Here is a 22,115-nt window from a genome sequence, read left to right as displayed (position 1 = left end):
TTTCTTTCTAAGGAAGTCATCGAGCTTTAAAAATATTTGTCAACATATCTTTCCACCATTGCCTCTTTGGGAATATGGGAATTAAAGTGAGTACATCCATTATGTAGAGAAACTGAAGCAGAGAAATAGTTAAGTGACATTGTTAAGAAAATAGATTGTTGACAATAGAATGAAAAAAAAAAAATCTTGACACCCAACTTATTTATTCTTGCCCTGCAATCACTTATTTAACCGTTTCAACTAAGATAAACTTCTGTGGAATAAATTCTGTGTTTTGTAAGCCTCTGAGGAGAGTGGTAGTGCTAAGCTCCTTTCCTTCTCCACGTCCACACTCGGGGAAATCCAGCCGTGGGCTCCAAATTACACGGCCTTTGCTTAAGATTTTGCACCTCACATTTTGAGCATAGTCCTCAGTGAATTTGCCCTTGAGGGTGGAGCCCTAAAAAATGGTCCAAAAAACAACAGAGAAAGTAATTAATTGCTTTTCATTGTAATAATCTTCTGTTGAAATACTTAACTATATTCCAAATTAAGGCTTTTTTCCTATCACTGAAGTTAGACCAAACAGGTTGTGGGCCTGCAATGGCGGTGCCAACTGTCCTTTAAAATGACACATCCTCTGATTCCTAGCCACAGGCATTTGCAGCACTGTTTCCTGGGTGCAGCTGGTGAATTGCCCACTTCGCACTCTGTAAACCAACACCTTTAAAGGGTCATGACTTCACAGGACCCTTTTCAGTTCTTCTCATTGAGCAATTTCAGGGTTCTCTTCATTCTGACTGTCCTTTGCGAGATGGATCACCGAGGTTTCCAACCTAAAACAACATCTCTGAAAGTTAATGATGGCTCATAAAATATTTTTGGAAGCAGCTTGTTAACAAAAACCTATTTGCTAAGTAATGTTAACAAATCACTGCTCATCCAGTTAAACAAATTGATTAATATGTCGAATTTTCTTGTGAAGTGAGGATTTTTTTAATAATTGCCCTCTGTCTGCTAAGGATTTTAGCTTTTAAACTGTTGGAACCATATATTATTATGGTAAAATAAGCAAATTAGCTTGAATTCTGTTGTAATTAAATGAGAAACAATATGATTACTTTGTTTGGATACCTAATTAATGATGTTTGATATTATAATTTTTATTATATTTTTCCCAGAAATCCAATAAATTCCAACAATACTAAATGTCAGGAGGTAATATAGCACAGTACGAAGTCATCCTCAAAAAAAAATTCATGACCAAATGGAAACCTGATGGCTTGTAATTAGTAGCAAAAAACCCCCATAATTTTGGATCCCATCCAAAAAAAATTAACTCACTTGATTTTTAGACATATTGGAAGCCTAACTAAATTCCCAAAAATCATTGGGAAAAATTAAGGATCTATAATAGTATTTTCAAAGGGACAGGTTCACTTCCAAATAAAATGAACGTGTTGAAAACTACCTTAGGCCACTTGAGATCAATTTCCAGTGGCAGAGATTCCTTCCTTCCTCCTGTTCTCCTTAGTATGGTTTCCATGAATACACATTAGCTTAATGCAAAATGAGATGATGCCACTCCACATAGGGTAACAACTGCCCCTCCTGAAACCCGGAACAATCTCTAAACATACAAATGACTGTCTAAAAGTGTCCAGGGTCCTCTTGCCTTGTGAGCGAACCATAAACCCTACCACTAAGCTGAGCGGGTGTCAGGACATGGCGTTTCACCGGCAATATGGTTTACCTGCTGGTAGCCAGTAGAAGAGCAAGCTACTATATGATGCTGTATTAATGACAGTAAACTCTCCTTGTCATTTAAGCCAATATTAGGCAAAAGAGACAATTTCTCTGTCCAGGCACAAATCCAGAATGCTCCACTCCCCAGACCTGTGTTCTGTGACCCACCTCGTCCACGTACTGTCTCTACTCCTGGAACTCATCCTCCAGTGAAATGAGGCCCTTCTCTTACCCTCGTAAATACAGCCAGTGAGTGCTCAGAAGTGTAAAAAAGACCTCTAAAGAGAGAGTTAGCAACCAGCATTTATACACCATTAGTTTGCTGTGTGATCTTGAGCCAGTCACCTACTGCCTGAGGGGCCCAACTGTCACATCTGTAAAATGTATGTATTGGGAGGAAGCGGGAACTGCACAGTTTGCTGTGATTTCTTCTAGCTTGAAATCTCTATAAAGCGAAACACTACTTTTCGACTGTTCTGAGAAACTGTGTGTTTCAGTTCTGAAATAATGTTCCTCACCTCTCCTCTCGAGCTCATTAAAAACTATACTGGATGACATTTCAAGCCAAGGTCTGGTGGTAAATGGGGGAGAGGTTTGGGGTAGGGAGAATTTTCATTGCCCTCTTGGAATTGGTGAATGTCTACAGCTATGTTGCCTTATGCCCCCAGTTCTTCCCCTAAAATACTAATGTTGGTCCTAAAAGACCACATTATTTATTGAAAATGCGCACACACACAAAAAAAAAACATTTTCCAGATCCAACATTGCATTTAATGGCTTATTAAAGGTCATCAAAACTTTTATTCTCAGAGGCAGCTTTGCCTCAATTTTACCCTTTCATGCCCTTTTGTATCTTTGCCCCTTGATATCCAAATATTCAGTGAATTTCTGTGAACACATTTCTTCCACCTATTAAACTAGCAGATTATTCATGCATAATTGCAAGGAGGTAACCTAATTGTTGCTGCTACCATTATTGGCTATTCTTTACTCATTTTCTGCTTGTTATTCTTCTGTTTAATTACTCTGGGATATAGCATCCTACCTTATGAAATGTTCCACCATTAAGGACATCTTAAGACTGTTCTCCACGTATGACCACACATGCACACAGAGGCCACAAACCACTGCCACCCACAAAATGAGCTATGAATTTGCCAAAAGGTAAAGAAGTCCCAGAGGAGTCGTGACTCCAAGAATAAAGTCTTGGCAAATAATGCAACCTGAGCCAAAGCAAACTTTAAAAGTGCCATAAAAAAAAGAAAAGAAAAAAAACCATGGTGGGTAACTAATGAGTGAATAAGGAATTTGGTGAATTTTATGTGAAATGCAAATAAGAAATTTTATACACACCTATAATTCACACCATTGGTTTTTGTTTGTTTGTTTGTTTGTTTGTTTTTCAGCTAAATACCAACAGGGTTTTTGTTTTAAGTATATTCTTTGTAACTATTATGATTAATTATGCAACTGCCATGCCCTTGACAGCAGATAGTTCAGAGGTGATGTGGGATTGTCCCAAAAGCTGTTCTCAGAGCTCCCTACTGCTTAGGTCACGTTAGGACCAGGAGCTGGGGACTTAGAGAGGCTGTCATCCCTCACAGGAGCCATTGGTAGCAGTGTAAACATTGCAGGAATTCCTCTTTTTACATGATAAAGTTACTCCTGGAAAAAGTTCCATGCGCTAAAATTTTTATTTATTAAACTCTGCTGTCCTAGTGGCATCCATACATGTTCATTACAGTAACTTGTAACAAATTAACTTTCTCTTCCCTAGCCCTCTGTTAGTGGTTAAATGGTTTGTATACCGAAGCTTTGTATTTTAAAGGACCCCTTTAATAATACAAATCGCCCTCTAGTTCATTGGCAAAACTTTGCATTTTCCAAAAGTCACATTTGAAGGCAGTTCTGTACAAATACACAAACAGTAAATGTCCCAAAGAGCTAACTTACAAACAGAATTATCATAATCATGAAGAATAAATCCTGCTTATTTCCCAAGCAAAAAATTTAAAACTACTTCTGCAAAATTAAAAATATGCTATTAATAAGGAGACGACATGGTAGGCTTTAAAATGATAAGAATTATAAAATCATTGATTAAAAAAATACCTCTTTGACCCTCTTTCCTCTTGAAACTATCATTCTCTCCTTCCTTTCCCTTCTAGCTTCTTAAAAGACGAGTTTCTATTAGTTTCCTCACTTCTTCCTTTGCACATATTCCCTCCTTCCTGTATCATTAAGCATCAGCTATCATCATAAAGACGAAAGTAACTGTTGCTTAAACAAGCTTTATTTTACTTTTGTGTAATACTTTGAGTACAACGTTTTTGCATGTTGGGGACCCAGGTTCCTTCATTCCTGTGGCAGCCATCATTAAGGTGTGGCCATTATTTACAAGGTTGAAGATGGCTCACATAACATCCATCAGCACCGCTATTTCTGAGCTCTTGCCAGTGACAAAGGGAAGGGAAGAGCACACCCTTTCCTTGTAAGCATGTGGCCGGGAAGGTGCACACATTTCTCTGGGCCAAACTTAGTCATGACTACACACAAGGGAGACCAGGCAATGTAGCCTTATCTGGAAGCCATGTGCCCAGCTCAAGTCTTCTAGGTTCCATTATTAAAGGCAGCAGGAGAAATGGGATTGGGACCATCGGCAGACTTTGCCACCTTTCCTAATTGTGGAATCAAACGGCTCTTTCTAACTCCTTACAACTGCTAGCTTTTGGCACTGATGGTAGTTTGTTTGTCTTGAAATGCTTCGCTGCTTTGATAATATCCTGGGTATCTTTCTGTGAAGGTGACCACTCCTCTTTTATCTCCTTCACTAGCTCCTCTTTTCCTTCTACTCCTTAAGTGTGAACCTTCCCCTGAGGGTCACATCTCAGTGTCCTCTTTTCTGCTCAATACTCTCTTCCTAGCTAGTGCCAACTATTTTTACAGTTTCACCTATCACCTCTTTGCCAAGGCCTCCCAAGTGTTCCTACCCAGAGCCAGCTTCTTAGTTCGAAGTCTTAGACCCTAATCTCCTACTGCACACTTAGCCTTCCCACAGGATGCTCAGCCTTCATCTGCAGCTCAGTGTTCCCGCTTAGAATTTATTCTCTCTCATCTGAGGCTGATGCCCTTTAGGTTCCCTAACTTTCAGTTGCACCACTGTCTTCCTAGTAGCAGAAGCCAGGCTGGAAATCTGAATCATCTTTAATGCTTTAAGATTCACTTTCCACCAACTGCTGACTTCTCAGTTTTGCCTCCTCAGTGGTTATTCCTCTTTACTCCGTTTTCACAGTGGCTCTATCCTGGTTCAGAACCTCATCTCTCACCTGGATTATTGAAACATTCTTCTAATTGTTCTCTCTGCTTATAGTTTTTCTGTTTCCTCTTCAATGTCTTTTCATATCCAGTTGTCTTTCTAAAACAGAAGTTAGATCACATTTATTTCCTTAAACATATTCTGTTGTTTGCTGTTACTGATGAAATAAAGGGAAGAGCATGAGCCATCTAAGTATAAGGTTGTTTATATTCATTAACTGGTTGAGTCCTTGAAAGGACAGCCCTGAAAAGAAGATACATTGTTATTTCATAGATAAGCACAGGAGAGAATAAACAAACTGCCTATGTCACAATTTCACTAGTAAGCAACAGAATAGGGGAAGGACCGAGGTCTTATTTGACACTAAAGCTTGAACTCTTTCAGTTGTTCCATATTCTCTCCCAAATTAGACCATGAGCCTCCAAAAATGCCCTTAACTTACTTTCCAACCTCATCGTCTATATCCTCATCGTGCAGGTACCCACCATGGAGACTCACTGTTTCTCACATCTGCACTTTCTTGCCGTGTATTCTTATCAGATAATTTCTTTACACGGCATTGTCCCTGGTTATTTCATGTTGGTCAAAATATAGTCATCCTTTAAGGACTACCACCAAAACCCGCTCCTCCAGAAATTTTCTGAATTGCCTCTAAGTAGCAGAACTACCTCTTTCTCTGGTCTTTGACAGCGTATTTTTCTTACCGTCCTTTAGCACTTAATCCATTCCAAGTTGTTATTTTAACAGTTTATGTGTCTTTTTCCACTCATGTAATATAAACCTTTTCCTTGTTACATCTTCTATGGTGCCGTCTTCAGCATAGAGCCTAATAATTGTTTGTTGACATAGAAAGGACTTCACAACATAAAACAAAATGGTTTTAAGTGAGCATTCAAGATCCCGGGTGGTGTAAGCATTTGGAGGAGGAAATGATCCCAAAGAGATGTGGAAGCCAGCAAGTGTCTTCAGATGTTTAGTCATAAACAAGACCACCGTAGACAGAAAGTTGTAGAGGGGATTCAGAAGCCACTGGGGGAATGTTGGAGATCAGCATTTCCCAAATCTGGCAGATCTTCCATAGTGCCTGGAGAACCTTGTAGAATGCAAACAAATCTACTGCATCAAAATTTTAGGGGGTGGAGTGTAAGGATCTGAAGTTTTTGAAAGCTCGCCCCGGAGAGGGCAGAGCAAGAACACATTTTGTGTTTGATCACCATGGTTGATGCTTTGGCTTCACCCATCCCTGGCTTAAATATATCAGGTAAGCTTTGGAGGTTGGAAGGAGCAGGACACCTCCCCAGTGGTTCTTACTACATTCTCAGCCAAGTTTAGGAACTACTAGACTTACATGGTCTTGACAGTCTCTTCCAACCTTGATTTACTGTGAATTTAGGTAGGAAATGAGCTGGGCATTCACAGAGAAGGTGAATTCAGCTACTTAGAGAAGAAAGAGGTAAGGACATTATTGGAGGTCACATGGCAATGGCCTGGACTTGGGAAGCTCAACACACATTTTGGAAGAATACATGGTGTGACTTCTAGGGCCAGTCTATCTGCCATGGTTTCTGTGTGTCCCACTCCGAGTTCAGTCCATGTCCTTCTAATGTGTTTGCATTTTTGCATTCCCATAATATAAATTTGCAGCGCTTAATCAGCTTGATTTAAACACACACTTTAAAAATATCAATTATGTCTTAATTGCTATGTACCCTATAAGACCCTATTCTCGAAGAATTTTATTTAGTGATCACATACTGCTTCCTGCATAAAGTATTCCCCAATCTCTCTCTGTGAGTTGTCTTTCCTCCAGAATTCTAGGGTGTTGCTATCTCTTCAATTTGAGCACGGTGACTTCTTTTTCATTCACTTAGTTATAGACATTTCATACTTTAAATAAATCTTAAGTCCTAGAAGACAAGGACAATGTCTTGTACTTCTTTGTTTTCTCTCCAGCACCTTGTGTTTCCTTATACATAGTAGGTGCTCAATTAATATTTGTTGAATAAACAAACGATTAATGTTTTGGGCTTATTTTTCTTTTTTTTCCACATTGAAATTGATTACAGAATTTATTTTCTGCTTCTGATAGATGAGAAATCTTATTTGTTTGGATTTTGGAGGTAGACTTCCCCAAATACATCCCATGTGGGTTGCTTTTACCCAAGGATTTAAAATCTTAAGAGCTTTGTTAAAGAGAATAGACGTGTTCAGAAACAAGAAAGATTAGTCAATGGACTAGAACAATCACCTTCTCTGTTCTTGACTGTATTACTTTCAATTTGTATTTAAAAAGAAAAAAAAACAAGAAAGTGAAGCTCCTTGGGCTCCATGGTTGTGCCAAGCCTCAAACCTCTTTGGAGCTCAAATAAGAACCTTAGAGAGCATCTGTCTGCACTCTATTTCCCTAGCTTGGCAGACAGCAGTGGAAACCCAAAGTAAGTCTCTTTTATCCAGCAAGAATATTTCTAAATTGCTTATCTGTGGGCCTCCTGACAGCTCCTGCCTTGGGCATAGACTAGAAGGAATAGGGGTCTGCCTGGGTCGTATGATTTAAGGGGCGCCAGAAAGGCGGCCTGCTCCACAGTCTCCCGGGTTCCCTCACCCTTTTGTTTCAGTCACCGTGCAAACAGCCTCTGATCACTTCTAGTTTTTGGTGAGACTCAGTAGGTGGTACAGGTTTCAAAATCAAAGAGGGGGGAGTTGGCGTCTACAAGCACACGCATGTCTTCATTATCAGGATTGGAAAGGTCTTCCAAAGACTAGTCGTGCATTGCAATTAAATTTGCAGATTTATGACACAGGGCCGACTTCAGTTTCCAATCTGTCTCCCAGACACCTCTCCCTGATCAAGGAAATGCAATGCTGTTACCTTTCACTCCGCACCTAAATCGCAGGGGTGGTTTGGGGTGTTTCGTCTACAGAGTGCGGAGTGATTGGCTTTAACTGATCATGCATTCCAGGGCAAGTCCAGGGACCCCCCCCACTTCCATTCCCCTGTGGCCTGGGCGAGAAGCTCTGCAAACGGAAGCGGCCTTTGTTCTGCAATTAATCATTTGAAGTCAAAATCCTTTTGGGTCCTACGAGTGATAGCCCGCTGAAACCGTGGCTGATTGTGTAGCTGGTGACATTTGGTCTCTAAGAGGACTTCCTTCATTGTAAATAGAAAACTATCTTAGGAAGGGGGAAGGGAAAATTGTCGAATTTAGGAAGTAGAAGTGATGGGCTAATTTATCATGGAATAACTTTTCTGATGTGTAAAGAGCTAAGTCTTTTCAATCTAAGACCTGCTAGTGAGACTGATGGGGGGAGTGCGTGGGGGTGGAGAGGTACTCAGGGTCAGGGATCAGACTCTAAAGAGAGAAGGAGCATGGAAGAGTGTGTATCTGTTCAAATATGTAGTCCTGTGGGCCTGCCCGAGATAAATGATGTGGGGCTTACTCATTGTTTCATATTGTCTATGGCTCTCTTCTTTGAGTTTTGTTTTCTTACCCTTTGGAAACATTCCACATAGACCAGTCAGTAATGTTTTCATCGGCTGCTGCAGTGAGGAAGAAATTTCCCCTTACGCTGAGGAGTTAATGAGTTTGGTGTTTGTTTTTTACTGACACTGAAGACTTTTTTACTTAGTGCATTGACTTTCATAACTATTATACGTGTATAATAGTTATATTAAGAATTCAGGAATACCTAGTGAGGGAGTGTTGTCAAGGTGGCCAGAAATAAGGGACGTGCCCACAGCCCCTGGCACGTCTCCATAATTGCTCTGACTGATTTAGAACTGAAGCTAGGCCTTCGCCCCTTTCCCCCTGGCTATGGAGAAACAATCTGACTCAGTGAACTGAGGGCAGTACCTTGGGAAGACTAGAGGATTATCAAAAGACCCAGACACACGCCACAGAGGGCACAGCGCCTTATTTCTAATGTGCAGGCTCCTAGGCAGTGACGGGAAGGATAGGCTGCCGTAAAGCCCATTAAACACCAACCCTGTGAGGTTACTGCCATCCATGCTTCGGGTAATCCTCCTGAGGAAATAGCAACACGTTGCCCTCAATCTTCTCCACCCAGAGTGGCATGAATCCTGCGGTATTGAGCGTTCCTAGTTACGTAAGCCTCTTCCACACCTTCCCGTAGTCTCTTTTTTATGGTGTTTTTTTGTTCCTTGGCCTGATGCTACGAACTTCAAGGCTGAAGGGAGATCATAGCACAGTAGTGAACAGCCAGTTGTTATTTTACCTTTGCAGCTTCTTCTACCCCTTTTTTGACTATTTCTCCGAAAGGGAGACCATAAAAATGCCATCATTTGCTTGTAGAAGAAGCTATCCCTAATCATGATTGGTAAGGCCAACCCACATTGGGTCGTCAGGCTGGCAAATTATTTATTTTACAGATGTAATCTCCAGTAGGTGCCGGCACCTTTTCCATTCTCCGGAAACCTCATCCACCTTTCAAAGGGGACTTAGGCCAGACTTTACTGGACCACTGTCAGGAGCGTGTTTTTCTCATGTTCCTTTGTTGATCATGTTTCTCCACATATTTCAGAATAGCCACCAGAATGAAGAGTTCTTGTACATGTCAGGGAGACTCTGGTTCACCTGTCTTTAAATTTTAGGATCAGTCCGGTGGTATAGTGGTTTAGACTTTCAGCTTTTATTATCCTGCTTTTTAGGGAACTTTTTAGGCATTCCCTGTGGCACGCCGACTTAGAGGCTTGTTACTACTACACATGCTGGGGCACAGAGCCTGCCTGTCATTTTCTAGACTATTTTGACCTCCTCTCTTTAGTGATGAGTGATATTAAGTCTTCTTGAAACAGATTCACATTACAGCTGGTCAGATTTCATGCTTTTACAGCCATGCAATTTGTGAACTGTATTTCCTGCAGTGCCTCCTTTTTCTTTGCCTTTACCCACCAGTGTTTCTAAGGCCATTGACTGTGAATGTCTTCAGTGAGGATGTGTACATGGTCTGAGTCATGCAAAGATTAATGCTTTTAGGTCACACTGTACTGGATGTCTGACAGGGTTTCCTCTTTGAAGCTAGTAGCACTATAAGCAAAAGCTTTCCTTCTGTACTCCTGAAGTCACTCCCTCGGACCTATTGTCTGTGTCACAAAAGTGAGTGATTTCTTAACAACTATGCCTTGGTAATATTACCAGACTGTATAACTTTCTACTTGCTGAAATGAATTGATCATTATTAAGAGAATTTCTAACAAATATAACTAATAGGTGTTTAAAACAGAATGGCATTTTGTGGGGGCCATGTACCCTGTTTTTTGTTTGTTTGCTTCATTTTCTAGAAGACTTTATTTTTTAGAACACTTTTAGGTTTACAGCAAAATTGAGAGGGAGGTGCAGAGATTTCCCCTACATGCCCTGTCCCCATGTATGCATAGCCTTCCGCATTATCAACATGACTCATCAGAAGAATGGTACCTTTTAAAAAAAACAAGGATGAACCTTTATTGATGCATCATAACTCCCAAAGTCCGTAGTGTTTACCTTAGGCTACACTCTTCGTGTCATGCATTCTATGGGTTTGGACAAATGTATGACTTGTATCCACCATTATTACTATGTCATACACAGTATGTTCACTGCCCTAAAAGTCCTCTGTGCTCTGCCTATTCATCTCTCCCCCACCCCACAACCACTGATCTTTTTATTGTCTTCATAGTTTTGCCTTTTCCAGAACATTTATTCATTTTTAAACACTGAAATTAACCCTGCTGTTTAGAGTGTAGACCACAACCTGAGCCATGATTTGAGATCAGTTATGTCCAGATACCAATTAATTGCCTGTGTGATTTTTTTTAATAGCCAAAGCAATGTGTATACCTTTAGGAATCCAGGAATGTATAAGTTGATATGTATAAATATTTATCACATTTCGGTGACCTTTCTTTTCCTTATTTAGGATTCAATCCACTAATCAATAACTGGAAGTAGATTTGAAAATGTTTTTACTATTTCTTCCCCAAGGATAAATGCAAAAGATAATCATTCTACTACTCATGTTATTTAATAAATATTTAGACTTGCTTAAGGTGAGGGGGAGACTATCAGTACAAGTCACTCATTTGTCACTTAGATGTTTGCTAGCTGACTGGGGCACGGCACCATGATAGATATGGGAACGGGGAGTAGACTCAGAGATGCATAAGGCGTGATCATTGTCCTCAAGTGGTTCTGAGGGTTTAAGGGAAATAAGACACCTCTACAGTCCTAAGATGAAAAGTCTTAAGTGCCTGAAGAGAGGTACAAAGTACCCTTTCACTTAAGAAAAGAGCAATTACTTCTGGCTAAGAGAGATGAAGGAAGCTTTCATGACTTTGGCACTTAAGCTGGGAATAGAAGAATGGGAAGAATTTGCACACATGGAAATTAGTAAGGAAGTCATGGAGGGAACCGTAGGAGCAAGATGCAGAGGTGAGAAAAGCTTTGTACAAAGAATGGCGAGTAGCTTGCCGGGGACAGAGAGCACAGGGCAGGGGGTAAGCAGTCATATGTAATATATATTTTTTAATTTTCACAGCAATTGTGATATTTAGGTGTGGTATTATTCCCACTTTTAACCGGTGAGGAAATTGAGGCTCACAGTGTTTAAATAATTTGTCTGAGGACAGTATTAAAACCAAATCTGGGTCTGAAAAGGTAAGGTAGACAAGGAGGAGCTTTGATTGCCAGGGTCAGGAATTTCACTCATATGCTATAGTTCAAAGGTCAGCAAACTATAGCTGGTGGGCCAAATCCGGCCCACTACCAGCTTTTCTAAATAAAGTTTATTAGAACACAGCATTGTGTTGCTGTGCATGCATATATGTTTTTTATGGCTCCTTTCACACTACAACAGCACAGCTGACTAGTCGCAGAGACCACATGGCCCGCAAAGCCTGAAATATTTACCCTTTACAGAAAACGTTTGTTAAAACCAGCTCTAGATGCCGTCTGTAGTTGATTGGAGTCATTGAAAGTTTTGGAGAAGGGAAATTATGCATTGTTAATTGAGACCATGTTGATCAGTAGGAGGATGGATTGGAGGAACTAGGTCATTTAGAAGACTGTTTCAGTTGTCTGGGCGCTCCTGTCTGCACTCCTGGACTATCACAGTAGCCTTTCAGCAAAACCTAGAAGCTTCGAGAATCCAGGCAGGCAACAAAAATGAGTGAAGTGCACTGGGTATAAGAAAAGCAACTGTGCAGACAAGCTGGCAGAGGGTACTGCCTGACAGCCTCCGCTGTGATGGGGAGTGATGGGAAGTGCCCCAACGGGAGGTGGTTCTGCAGAAATGCCCCTCGGTATTGGCATGCCTCCCATTGTACAAGAGACGTTAGACCTTTGAATCTCATTTGAAATCTCTGCATTTACAAATGTTAGCCACAATTTAAATGTATTTAAACCCTCTGAGGTTGATCACACAGCAGACCTCCAGTTTGCAGTCTTTTCCCACGTAATTATCGGAACACTGATGCTGAGGGAATTTAATGCAGCCGACAGCAGCAGCTACTAGCGTTTCTTCACCAGGCATATGACACTTTGCCCAGTTTCTGGAGAACATTTTTGAGAGATAGACAGACCAACTGACCATCGTCATCAGTCTCTTGTCAGGTCAAAGTGTTTTTTAAGACCTACCCAGGTGCTCTGCCATTCCAATGTGCGTAACACAGATTGTCAGGATATTTACACATTTGCTCCTTATCATAGATAGGACACGAATTCAGCTGGAAACATCCTTGCACTGGAAAAGCCATGTGGACTCTCGTGTTAAGAACATACAGAGAATCTAATCTAGTGAGAATTTGCTGGTTTGCATTTTGTGGGATCAGTCGTGAGCCCTGGTTATATTCAGATGACATGAGGGGCTTTTATATTTTCATGGATCTTAATGGACTTGCATGTTTTCCTCATAACCATCCTTGATGCCTGCATTTTGACAGTTTAGAGATCAATCACTTATAATCACTTATTCATTTCATCTATTCCAATATTCGTTGATCACTTGCTATATACCAGGTATAATAGATGTCTTACATACATTAATTCATTTAATCTTCAGAATAATACTTTGTGGTTGAGATTAACCTCCATTTCACAGATAAGGAAACAGAAATGAAATCCAGAAAAGTTGATTAACTTGCCCCAAGTTCCAAAACTTCTAATAACCGGCAGGGTTAAAATCAAGTCTAGCTGATGCTGAAGCCACTCACCACCAACCTTTGCCCTCTCCTAATCCTTTGTGAGCCTCCAGAGTGCCCTATGAAAGGGAGACATAGTAATTGAATGAGAACATTTGGAGAAGAGCAGGATGAATCCCTAAGACCAGAATTGACCCTGGAGAGCTTGGGGTGGTAGGGGGCAGACTGCAGGTAGTCTGCAAAACCGCCACTGACCAGCAGGAAAATGTTCACAGAGGGGACAGGACCTTAGGTTGGCTCCTATCCCCCTTGCCTCTACATCCTCAGCCACCAGCATCACCCCAGATATCCAGAGAACATGGCGAGTGGCTGCAGGGCTGCTGAGGGAGATAGAAATTGGGGGAGGCGATGCTGAGCAGGAGGATGATACAAGACCAGCTCTGAAAGAAGAGACCAGAATTCAAAGGTGACAAGGAACGACTAAAGCAAAAAGTGATCAGGAAAAGCTTCCTAACACTTAGGAGGCCTGGAGAGAAATAGTAATTCCAAACCATGCCAATGGAATTGAGATTAAAGGATCACTAATAGGTGTTCTCCTTGAAAGCAAATCTTGCTGGAGAAAAGCCAAGACCAGTAGATGCTCCGCAAGCTGGGACCTCATTTACAGCACCTTTGTCTTGTTTTGCAAATCCCTTAATAGTCAGAGTCTCCAGTGTAGTCTGACTTGGTCTTGATCCCTTTAGTGCAGTCTTTTCCTGTGTGGGTGTAGGTATAGTTATAGTTATTGCTACAAACAGGAAAGTTTAGTAGGCAGTGTGGTGTGTACGCTCAGACCTATGGCAGAGCTGGGAAATGCCCCTTCTCAGGGCAGCTTTGCAGATGTATTTCTTCTTGGGTTATATAAATCATTGCTCATCTTTGTCTCATTTTTATTTCTCTTCTGATGCACAAGTCAACATGTTGAATTCATTGTAACTAACTTGTGCATGTGGCCTGGGAGATTGGATTACTAAGCGTATGTTTTAAGTAAATTGTATAAAATTAACTAAGTAAAGGGCTAAGACACTCAACCACTTCTTCAATATTAAACAAGTATGTGATTAATGTTGAGCAAAAGATGTTTATTTGAGGCCCTGAAGAAAAAGCGTGTTCATTTTTTTTAAAGAGTCTGTGGTTGTTGAATTTTTGAATATTTAGGATTTTAAAATATTTTTGAAGAAAATTTTAAAATAAATACACAAAGAATAATATAACACACTCATATTCCCACCACCTAGAATTAACTGTTGACATTTTGCCACATATTTCTTAAGAAAATTTTAATTAAAAAATGAAGCATTATGTTTTAAAATGAAATTGTATTATTCTATGTACTACCTTCCAAAGCTATTTTCTTCTTCCATCTTTCTAGCGATAACCTCTGTCATGAAACTAGTGAGTATCTTTCCAGTCTGTGCATAAATATAGATAGATGTTTATATGTATGTTTGTACACACATGCAGGTATCTGTGAAAAATACTGTTTTGTAGGTACCATTTACAGTCACATATACCATGCAGTATACTGCATGCCTATAGTAACAATACTAGCGAACATTTATAGAGTGATTATAGTCTGCCTGGAACTGTATTGTCTCCGTCCTTTCACTTACTCTATGTAGCCGACACTATTGTTGTTGTCCCCTTTTTAAGGAAATCAAAGTGCACAGGGACGTCACTTGCCCAGGGTCACACAGCTAATTAGTGCTGGGGCTGGGAAATATTCCCATAGCCGGGCTTGGGGACCTGAGCACTATATCCTCATACTGCATGGCCTCTTTACGGAAATCTTCACTCTTTCAATATCATGCTTCTGCTAAATTGTTGAATTCATTCCTTTTCACGGTTATACTATATTCCATTAAATGAATAGAATTTAAAAAGCAGTATCGCAAAGTGGTTAAGACTTGTAAAATAGGAATAGTGAAAGTTTCTATCTCAGAAGGATTGTCATGAGAATTCAATGATTTAATTCAAATAAAGAAGGCAGAACAGTACCTGCACAGATTAGGCGCCCAATAAATATTAGCTATTATTGGCCATTATCATCTATCCATTACCCTACTGAACCTAATTGCTAGATTGCTTCCGGTTTTTCATTATTGCATATATCACTACCATAAAAGTCTTGTGTCAGTGTATAAAAGTTTCTTTTGGGCATCTCCCTAGAAGAGAAATTGATGGCTCATAGGATATGCATGTTTGCAGTTTTACTTGATATTGCTAAAGCCAGCTGTCCCAATTTACACTTCCTCATGAACTGTTTGGTGGTTCCCATTTCCCCACATCCTCAGTAACAGTTGATATTGTCTGACTATTAGATTTGTCAGTCTGATGGATAAGAAATACATTGTTGAATTGATGCAGTAAATAAGAAATAATATCACGTTCAACTGATGAATTTTTTTAAAATTATTTTTGTACTTTTTAAATTAAAGTTTATTGAGGTGACAATGGTTAGTAAAGTTACATAGGTTTCAAATGTACAATTCTATACTACATCATCTATATATCACATTGTGTGTTTTGATGAATTTTTATAACAGCTTTATCGAGATATAATTCATATAGTGTAAAATTTACCCTGTCACAGTGTACAACTCAGTGGTTTTCAGTATATTCACAAGGCTGTGCAATCATCACCACTATCTAATTTTAGGAGAAACCCCTTAGCAGTCTCTCCCATTCTCACCTCTCCCCAGACCCTGGTATTGCTAATCTACTTTTTGCTTCTGTGGATTTGCCTATTCTGCACATTTCATATAAATGGAATCATAATGTGTGGGATTTTTTTCTTTTTAAATTACTTTTCATTTCTCAGTTATAGTTGACATACAGTAATATACTGTGTTTCCCTGAAAATAAGACGTAGCTGGACAATCAGCTGTAATGCATCTTTTGGAGCAAAAATTAATATAAGACCTGGTCTTATTTTACTATAATATAAGATCCAGTCTTATAATATTAATATAATATAATATAATACTGGGTCTCATATTAATATTTGCTCCAAAAGATGCATTAGAGCTGATTGTCCAGCTAGGTCTTATTTTCGGGGAAACACGGTATTAGTTTTAGGTGTACAACATGTGCTTAGACATTTATATAACTTAATAAGTGATCACCTGATAAATCTAGTACCCATCTGACACCATACATAGTTATTACAATCTCACTGACTAGATTCCTTATACTATACTTTACATAGGGATGCTATGACTATTTTGTAACTACCAATTTGTGCGTTTTAATCCCTTCACCTTTTCCACGCACCCTCCCAAACCCCCTCCCATCTGGTAATCCTCAAAGTGTTCTCTATATCTATGAATTTGTTTGTTTTGTTTGTTCGTTTATCTTGTTCTTTAGATTCCACGTATAAGTGAAATCATATAGCATTTGTCTTTCTCTCTCTTACTCCATTCAGCACAATACATTCTAGGTCCACCCATGTTGTTGCAGATGGCAAGATTTCATTCTCTTTTATGGCTGAGTAATATTCCATTGCAAATCTGTACCACCTCTTCTTTATCCATTCATCCATTGATGGACACCCAAGTTGCCTCCAGACCTCAACTATTGTGAATAATGCTGTAATGAACATATGGATGCACATGTCCCTTCGAAGCAGTGTTTTGGGTGTCTTCCAATAAATACTCAGAAGTGGGATTACTGGGTTCTTTTTGTCTCTTGTTATTGCCTTTGTTTTAAAGTACGTTTTGTCTGGAATAAGTATTACTACCCCACTGTTTTTTTAGTTTCCATTTTCATGAAATATCTTTTTCCATTCCTTTACTTTCAGTCTCTGTATGTCTTTGATCTGAAGTGAGTCTATTGTAGGCAGCATGTGTATGAGTCTTGTTTTCTTATCCATTCAGCCACCCTATGTCTTTTGATTGGAGTATTTAATCCATTTACATTTAAAATAATTGTTGATAGAAATGTAGTTATTGCCATTTTATTACTCATATTTTTCATGTTTTTTCTTATTTTTCTTAAACAAGTCCCTCTAACATTCCTTGTAATGCTGGTTTGGTGATGATGAACTCTTTTAGCTTTTTCTTGTCTGGGTAGCACTTTATGTATCCTTGGGTTCTAAATGATAGCTTTGCTGAGTAGAGTAGTCTTGGTTGTAGGTCCCTGCTTTTCACCACTTTGAATATTTCCTTTTTTTTTTTTTAAATTAAATTTATTGAGGTGACAATTGTTAGTAAAATTACATAGATTTCAGGTGTACAATTCTGTATTACATCATCTATAAATCCCATTGTGTGTTCATCACCCAGAGTCAGTTCTCCTTCCATCACCATATATTCGATCCCCCTTACCCTCACCTCCCACCCCCGACCCCCCACCCTCCTTACCTGCCACTCCCTTCTGACCTGCAAAGTTTCTGTTGAGAAATCAACTGACAGTCTTATGGGAGCTCCCTTGTAGGTAACTACTGTGCTTCTCCAAAAATAAGACCTAGATGGACCATCAGCTCTAATGCATCTTCTGGAGCAAAAATTAATGTAAGACCCAGTCTTATTTTACTATAAGACCAGGTCTTATATAAAATAATATAATATAATATCCTATATATAATATAATAAATATATGATATTATATGATACCGGGTCTTCTATTAATTTTTGCTCCAAAAGGTGCATTAGAGCTGATGGTCCGGCTAGGTCTTATTTTGGGGGAAACATGGTACCTGCTTTTCTCTTGCTGCTTTTAAAATTCTCTCTTTGTCATTAACCTTTGGCATTTTAATAATGATATGTCTTGGTGTGGGCCTCTTTGGGTTCATCATGTTTGGGACTCTCTGTGCTACCTAAACTTATATGTCTAATTCCTTCACCAGATTAGGGAAGTTTTCTGTCATTATTTCTTCAAAATGGTTTACAACTCCTTGCTCTCTCTCTCTTCTCTTTCTGGTATGCCTATGGTGCGAATGTTGATATGCTTAATGTTGTCCCAGAGACCCCTTAATTTTTTGTTGTCCCAGAGGCCCCTATCCTCAATTTTTTGGATTCTTTTTTCTTTTTGCTGTTTTGATTGGGTGTTTTATGCTACCTTATCTTCTAAATTGCTAAGTTGATCGTCTGCTTCATCTAATCTGTTGATTCCATCTAATTCTTCATTTCAGTTATTGTGTTCTTAATTTCTGCCTGGTTCTCTTTTATATTTTCTATCTCCACTTTATGTTTCCTATCTCTTTGTTGAAGTTCTCACTGCAATCATTGAGCATCCTTATACACAGCGTTTTGAACTCTGCATCTGGTAGATTGCTTGTCTCCATTTTGTTTAGTTATTTTTCTGGAGCTTTGTTCTGTTCTTTTATTTGGAACATGTTTCTTTGTCTCCCCATTTTGGCTTCCTCCCTGTGTTTGTTTCTATGTATTAGGTAGAGTTGCTATGCCGCCCAGTCGTAGCAGTATGACCTTATGTAGTAGGTTTTCTGTGGAGCCCAGTGGTGCAGTCTCCCTGGTCACCCTAGACAGGGGTTCCAGGTATGTCTCCTGTGTGTGTTGTGTGTGCCCTGTATAGGTTGTGGGTTGTAGTTAAGCCTTGGTTGCTGTTTGTATGTCAAGGGGAGGGATTGACTCTCAGGCTGATTGGTTGTGAGGACTGGCTGTGACTACAGTGGAGGAGCTGTTGGGCAGGTGCTGACCCTATACAGCAGATTCACTTGAGCAGGGCTCTGGTGCCTGCTGAGTCTGCCCTTTGGGTTTGTCATTTGTGGAGGTGGTTGGTTAGTGCTCTGGTGTGGTGTGAAGCTGGCCACCAAGTGTGCTGGTTCTGGGTCCTCTTGAGAGGGGTTCTGTTGCAGACCAAGATCAGCTGTTGGCTGTGCCCTGCCTGGGGCCACTTGTTGTGAGTTACAAAGTGATCTTTGGATCATTGCTACTTGTGCTAGGGTTGGAGGGACAGGTTGAACTGCGAACTGAGGCTGGCTGCCACTGGTGACCGGCATGGAGCTGCTAGCAAGAGGTACAGAGCACACCAAGGCCAGATGATGTTTGTTTACAGTTTGTGAACTCTGAGGTTTTAGGAAAGTCCAAAGTATGAGCCAAGACAGGCCATTTCTACAGAAAAGTCACTGGAAGCAGCTTGGGTGGGCCCACAAGTTGAGTGTGATGGGGTCTCACCAGCACAGGGCCAACAGTGTCAGTCAGGTTTTATGGAGACTCAGATATGGCACCCACCTGTATGTGCTGGCTAGGTTGGGGAAGGCTCAACAAAGGAACAATGCCTTTTGCCAACACTTCTGTCAGGGAGAAAGCTGTGTCTCCAGTCCTCATCTTAAAGCCAGACAATTCACTTCCTCCCCATATGACCCTGGTGCCTTTCGAGTTGCTGCCCCAACTCTGGAGCTCAGAGCAAGTGAGTCTGTCAACAAGTAAGTCCGTGTGTGGGTACTTTAAGAGGAGTACATGGGACTCCAGCAGCCTTCTTACTCAGCCACAATCTCTGCTGGTTTTCATAGGCAGATGTTATGGGGACTTCTCTTCCTAGCACTGGAACCCTGGGTTGGGGAGCCCGATGTCAGGCTGGGACCCCTTGCTTCTCAGGGGGGACTTCCACAGCTGAAATATTCCTTCCAGTTTTTAACTGCCACACGTGCCTATGGCATTCCACATCTCTGCCCCTCCTACCATGTTTCCTCAAAAATAAGACCTAGCCAGACCATCAGCTCTAATGCATCTTTTGGAGCAAAAATTAATATAAGACCCAGTCTTATTTTACTATAATATAAGGCTGGGTCTTTAATATAATATAATATAATATAATATAATATAATATAATATAATATAATATAATACCAGGTCTTATATTAATTTTTGCTCCAAAAGACTCACTAGAGCTGATTGTCTGGCTAGGTCTTATTTTCAGGGAAACGGTTCCAATCTCGATGTGGCTTCTTCTGATTTGCATTTCCCTGGCAACTAATATTGTTGAGTATTTTTTCCAGTGCTTATTGGCCATTTGTATGTCATCTTTGTTGACATATCTATTAAAATCCTTTGCCTACTTTTTAATTGGGTAATTTTTAATTGGGTAATTTGTCTTTTTATTTGAGTTGTAAAGGTTCTTCGTGTATTCTGAATACAAGTCCTTTGTCCAGTATATGATTTACATATATTTTCTTCCATTTTTGTCAGTTGTCTTTTTACTTGATGTGAATTAGTGAATTTTAATATTTGTAGTTTTCATGTTTCCTGAAAACTTCAGTTTTCAAAATTGTGTCCATATTGTGTACTGAGTGGATTACAAGCCAGATAGCCTTGAAGTATACAGAAGAGTAAAGTGAGTGCATCCAGTTTTCTATGGATTAGAAGTTCCCGTATTAATCACAAAAACACAGGCTTCCCAAAGTCATCTAGGTGAGCGTCTCAGTGAGTGAAGGTAATTTACTATTGATAACACGGAAGACATGTCTTCACACCTAATTAGAGTTTGAATTTAATAATTTAAAGCATTGGAAAACCATTCCTATATTTCTAAACTGTTGATTGGTTAACTCAACATCATTTGAATCTCTCTTTAACCTGACCTCTTACTTTTTCTTCTTTCTTTTTTCCTGCTCCCTTCTCTTCTTCCCCCCACCCCCACTCTCTGTTTCAATTTCAGATTGAAAATGGCTCAGGAATCAGTCAGCAAGTTGACATCAGAGAAGAAAGTGGAGACAAAGAAAATCAATCCCACGGCTAGTCTGGTGAGATGCATTTTCAACATTACCCCAAAATTATTATAACTGCGGTACACCCAAGAGTGTTTCTGTATTTAAAGGATAAAACTCATGGGAATGGTAGGTCATATGGAAGGAGTAAGGAACAACACACAGCTCGTGTGTTCTCCCAGTGTACTCAACAAAGGTCATTTCCTTATAAACCAAATTGAGTCACTTACCCTTTCATACTCCACCCCATGTCATGATCCATCTACCTTACCTCAAAGCACCTTTCTCCCGAAATGTTTCAGCATTTCACCCTCATTAATTCCTTTTCCCTGTTAAAGAAAGGGGTAGGGTTTATCCTCTTTTCATAGTTGGGAAAACTGAGATGCAGAATCATTTCACAAATGGATAACAAAAACCAGCACTAGACCCTGGGTTTCCTGATATCTCTCCCTGTCCTAGAAACTAGCAGTCTTGTCAGACTTCCTGGCTGTGAGAAGTTGTCCTTCACAGCCCTGTTTTCAGGACGGGTCATAATGAATTTCCACTGTTCATTCCTGACATAGTCAGAATAACTAAATGGTTAGGAACACGAGGTGACAGGGTTTAAATCCCAAATCAGTCAGTTACTCCTCCCTCTTTGGTCAAGAGAGGGGAAATAATATTACCTTTGCTTTAGGGGTATTTTGAGGAAGCTGAGAAGAGACCTGTAAAGTGCCTAGCATATAATAAGAGCTCAATAAATATTAGCTCTTTTTCTTGTTATTACACATTTCAGCAGCTTTGGTTGACCTTGCAGTGGAGAATAGCAATGAGTGATAAGTAGAAGTATCACTCTCCTCACTGGTTTTCAGACCCTACCTTCCCTATGCCCTGATCTCCCTCAGCTACTTATTTTGTCCTTTTGCATCACAAGTACTTTTTGCCAGCTGCTTCAAATCCTTTGACAATTTAAATGGAGCATGAATTAGAAAGTGAGATTATTTCTGTTGATGGACCATGCTATCTCTCATACCAATCCCATCAGCAGCTACATGAATGTTGAGTGAGAAGTGGTAAAGTCAGAGTCATAAAGCTTCATCAGGAACAACCACAGTTAGTGCACACAGCCCTTTCCTGAATGGACATGACCTCTGTGCCCACTGACAGTGTATTCATTACACTCATCCCTATGCTTTTGGGTGGAAGTGGGCTCAAGCATAACTTTCATTTTCCTCCATTGGCCTCTACCCCTTTTC

General features: G+C 40.0%; 1 protein-coding gene across 4 annotated transcripts in view; it reads left to right on the top strand.

The window, feature by feature from the left end:
* FMN1 (formin 1) overlaps positions 1–22,115 on the top strand; it is a 379,042-nt gene that overhangs the window by 347,357 nt on the left and 9,570 nt on the right. For all 4 annotated transcript variants that reach the window (XM_074327935.1, XM_074327933.1, XM_074327934.1 and 1 more), the window contains one exon: positions 20,832–20,916. In XM_074327935.1, coding sequence (XP_074184036.1) covers positions 20,832–20,916 — 85 coding nt within the window. The remainder of the gene's footprint in view (positions 1–20,831; positions 20,917–22,115) is intronic.

Source organism: Rhinolophus sinicus, linkage group LG03, assembly GCF_036562045.2.
Source record: "Rhinolophus sinicus isolate RSC01 linkage group LG03, ASM3656204v1, whole genome shotgun sequence".
Taxonomy (NCBI): domain Eukaryota; kingdom Metazoa; phylum Chordata; class Mammalia; order Chiroptera; family Rhinolophidae; genus Rhinolophus; species Rhinolophus sinicus.
This window is presented reverse-complemented; position numbering and strand designations above follow the sequence as displayed.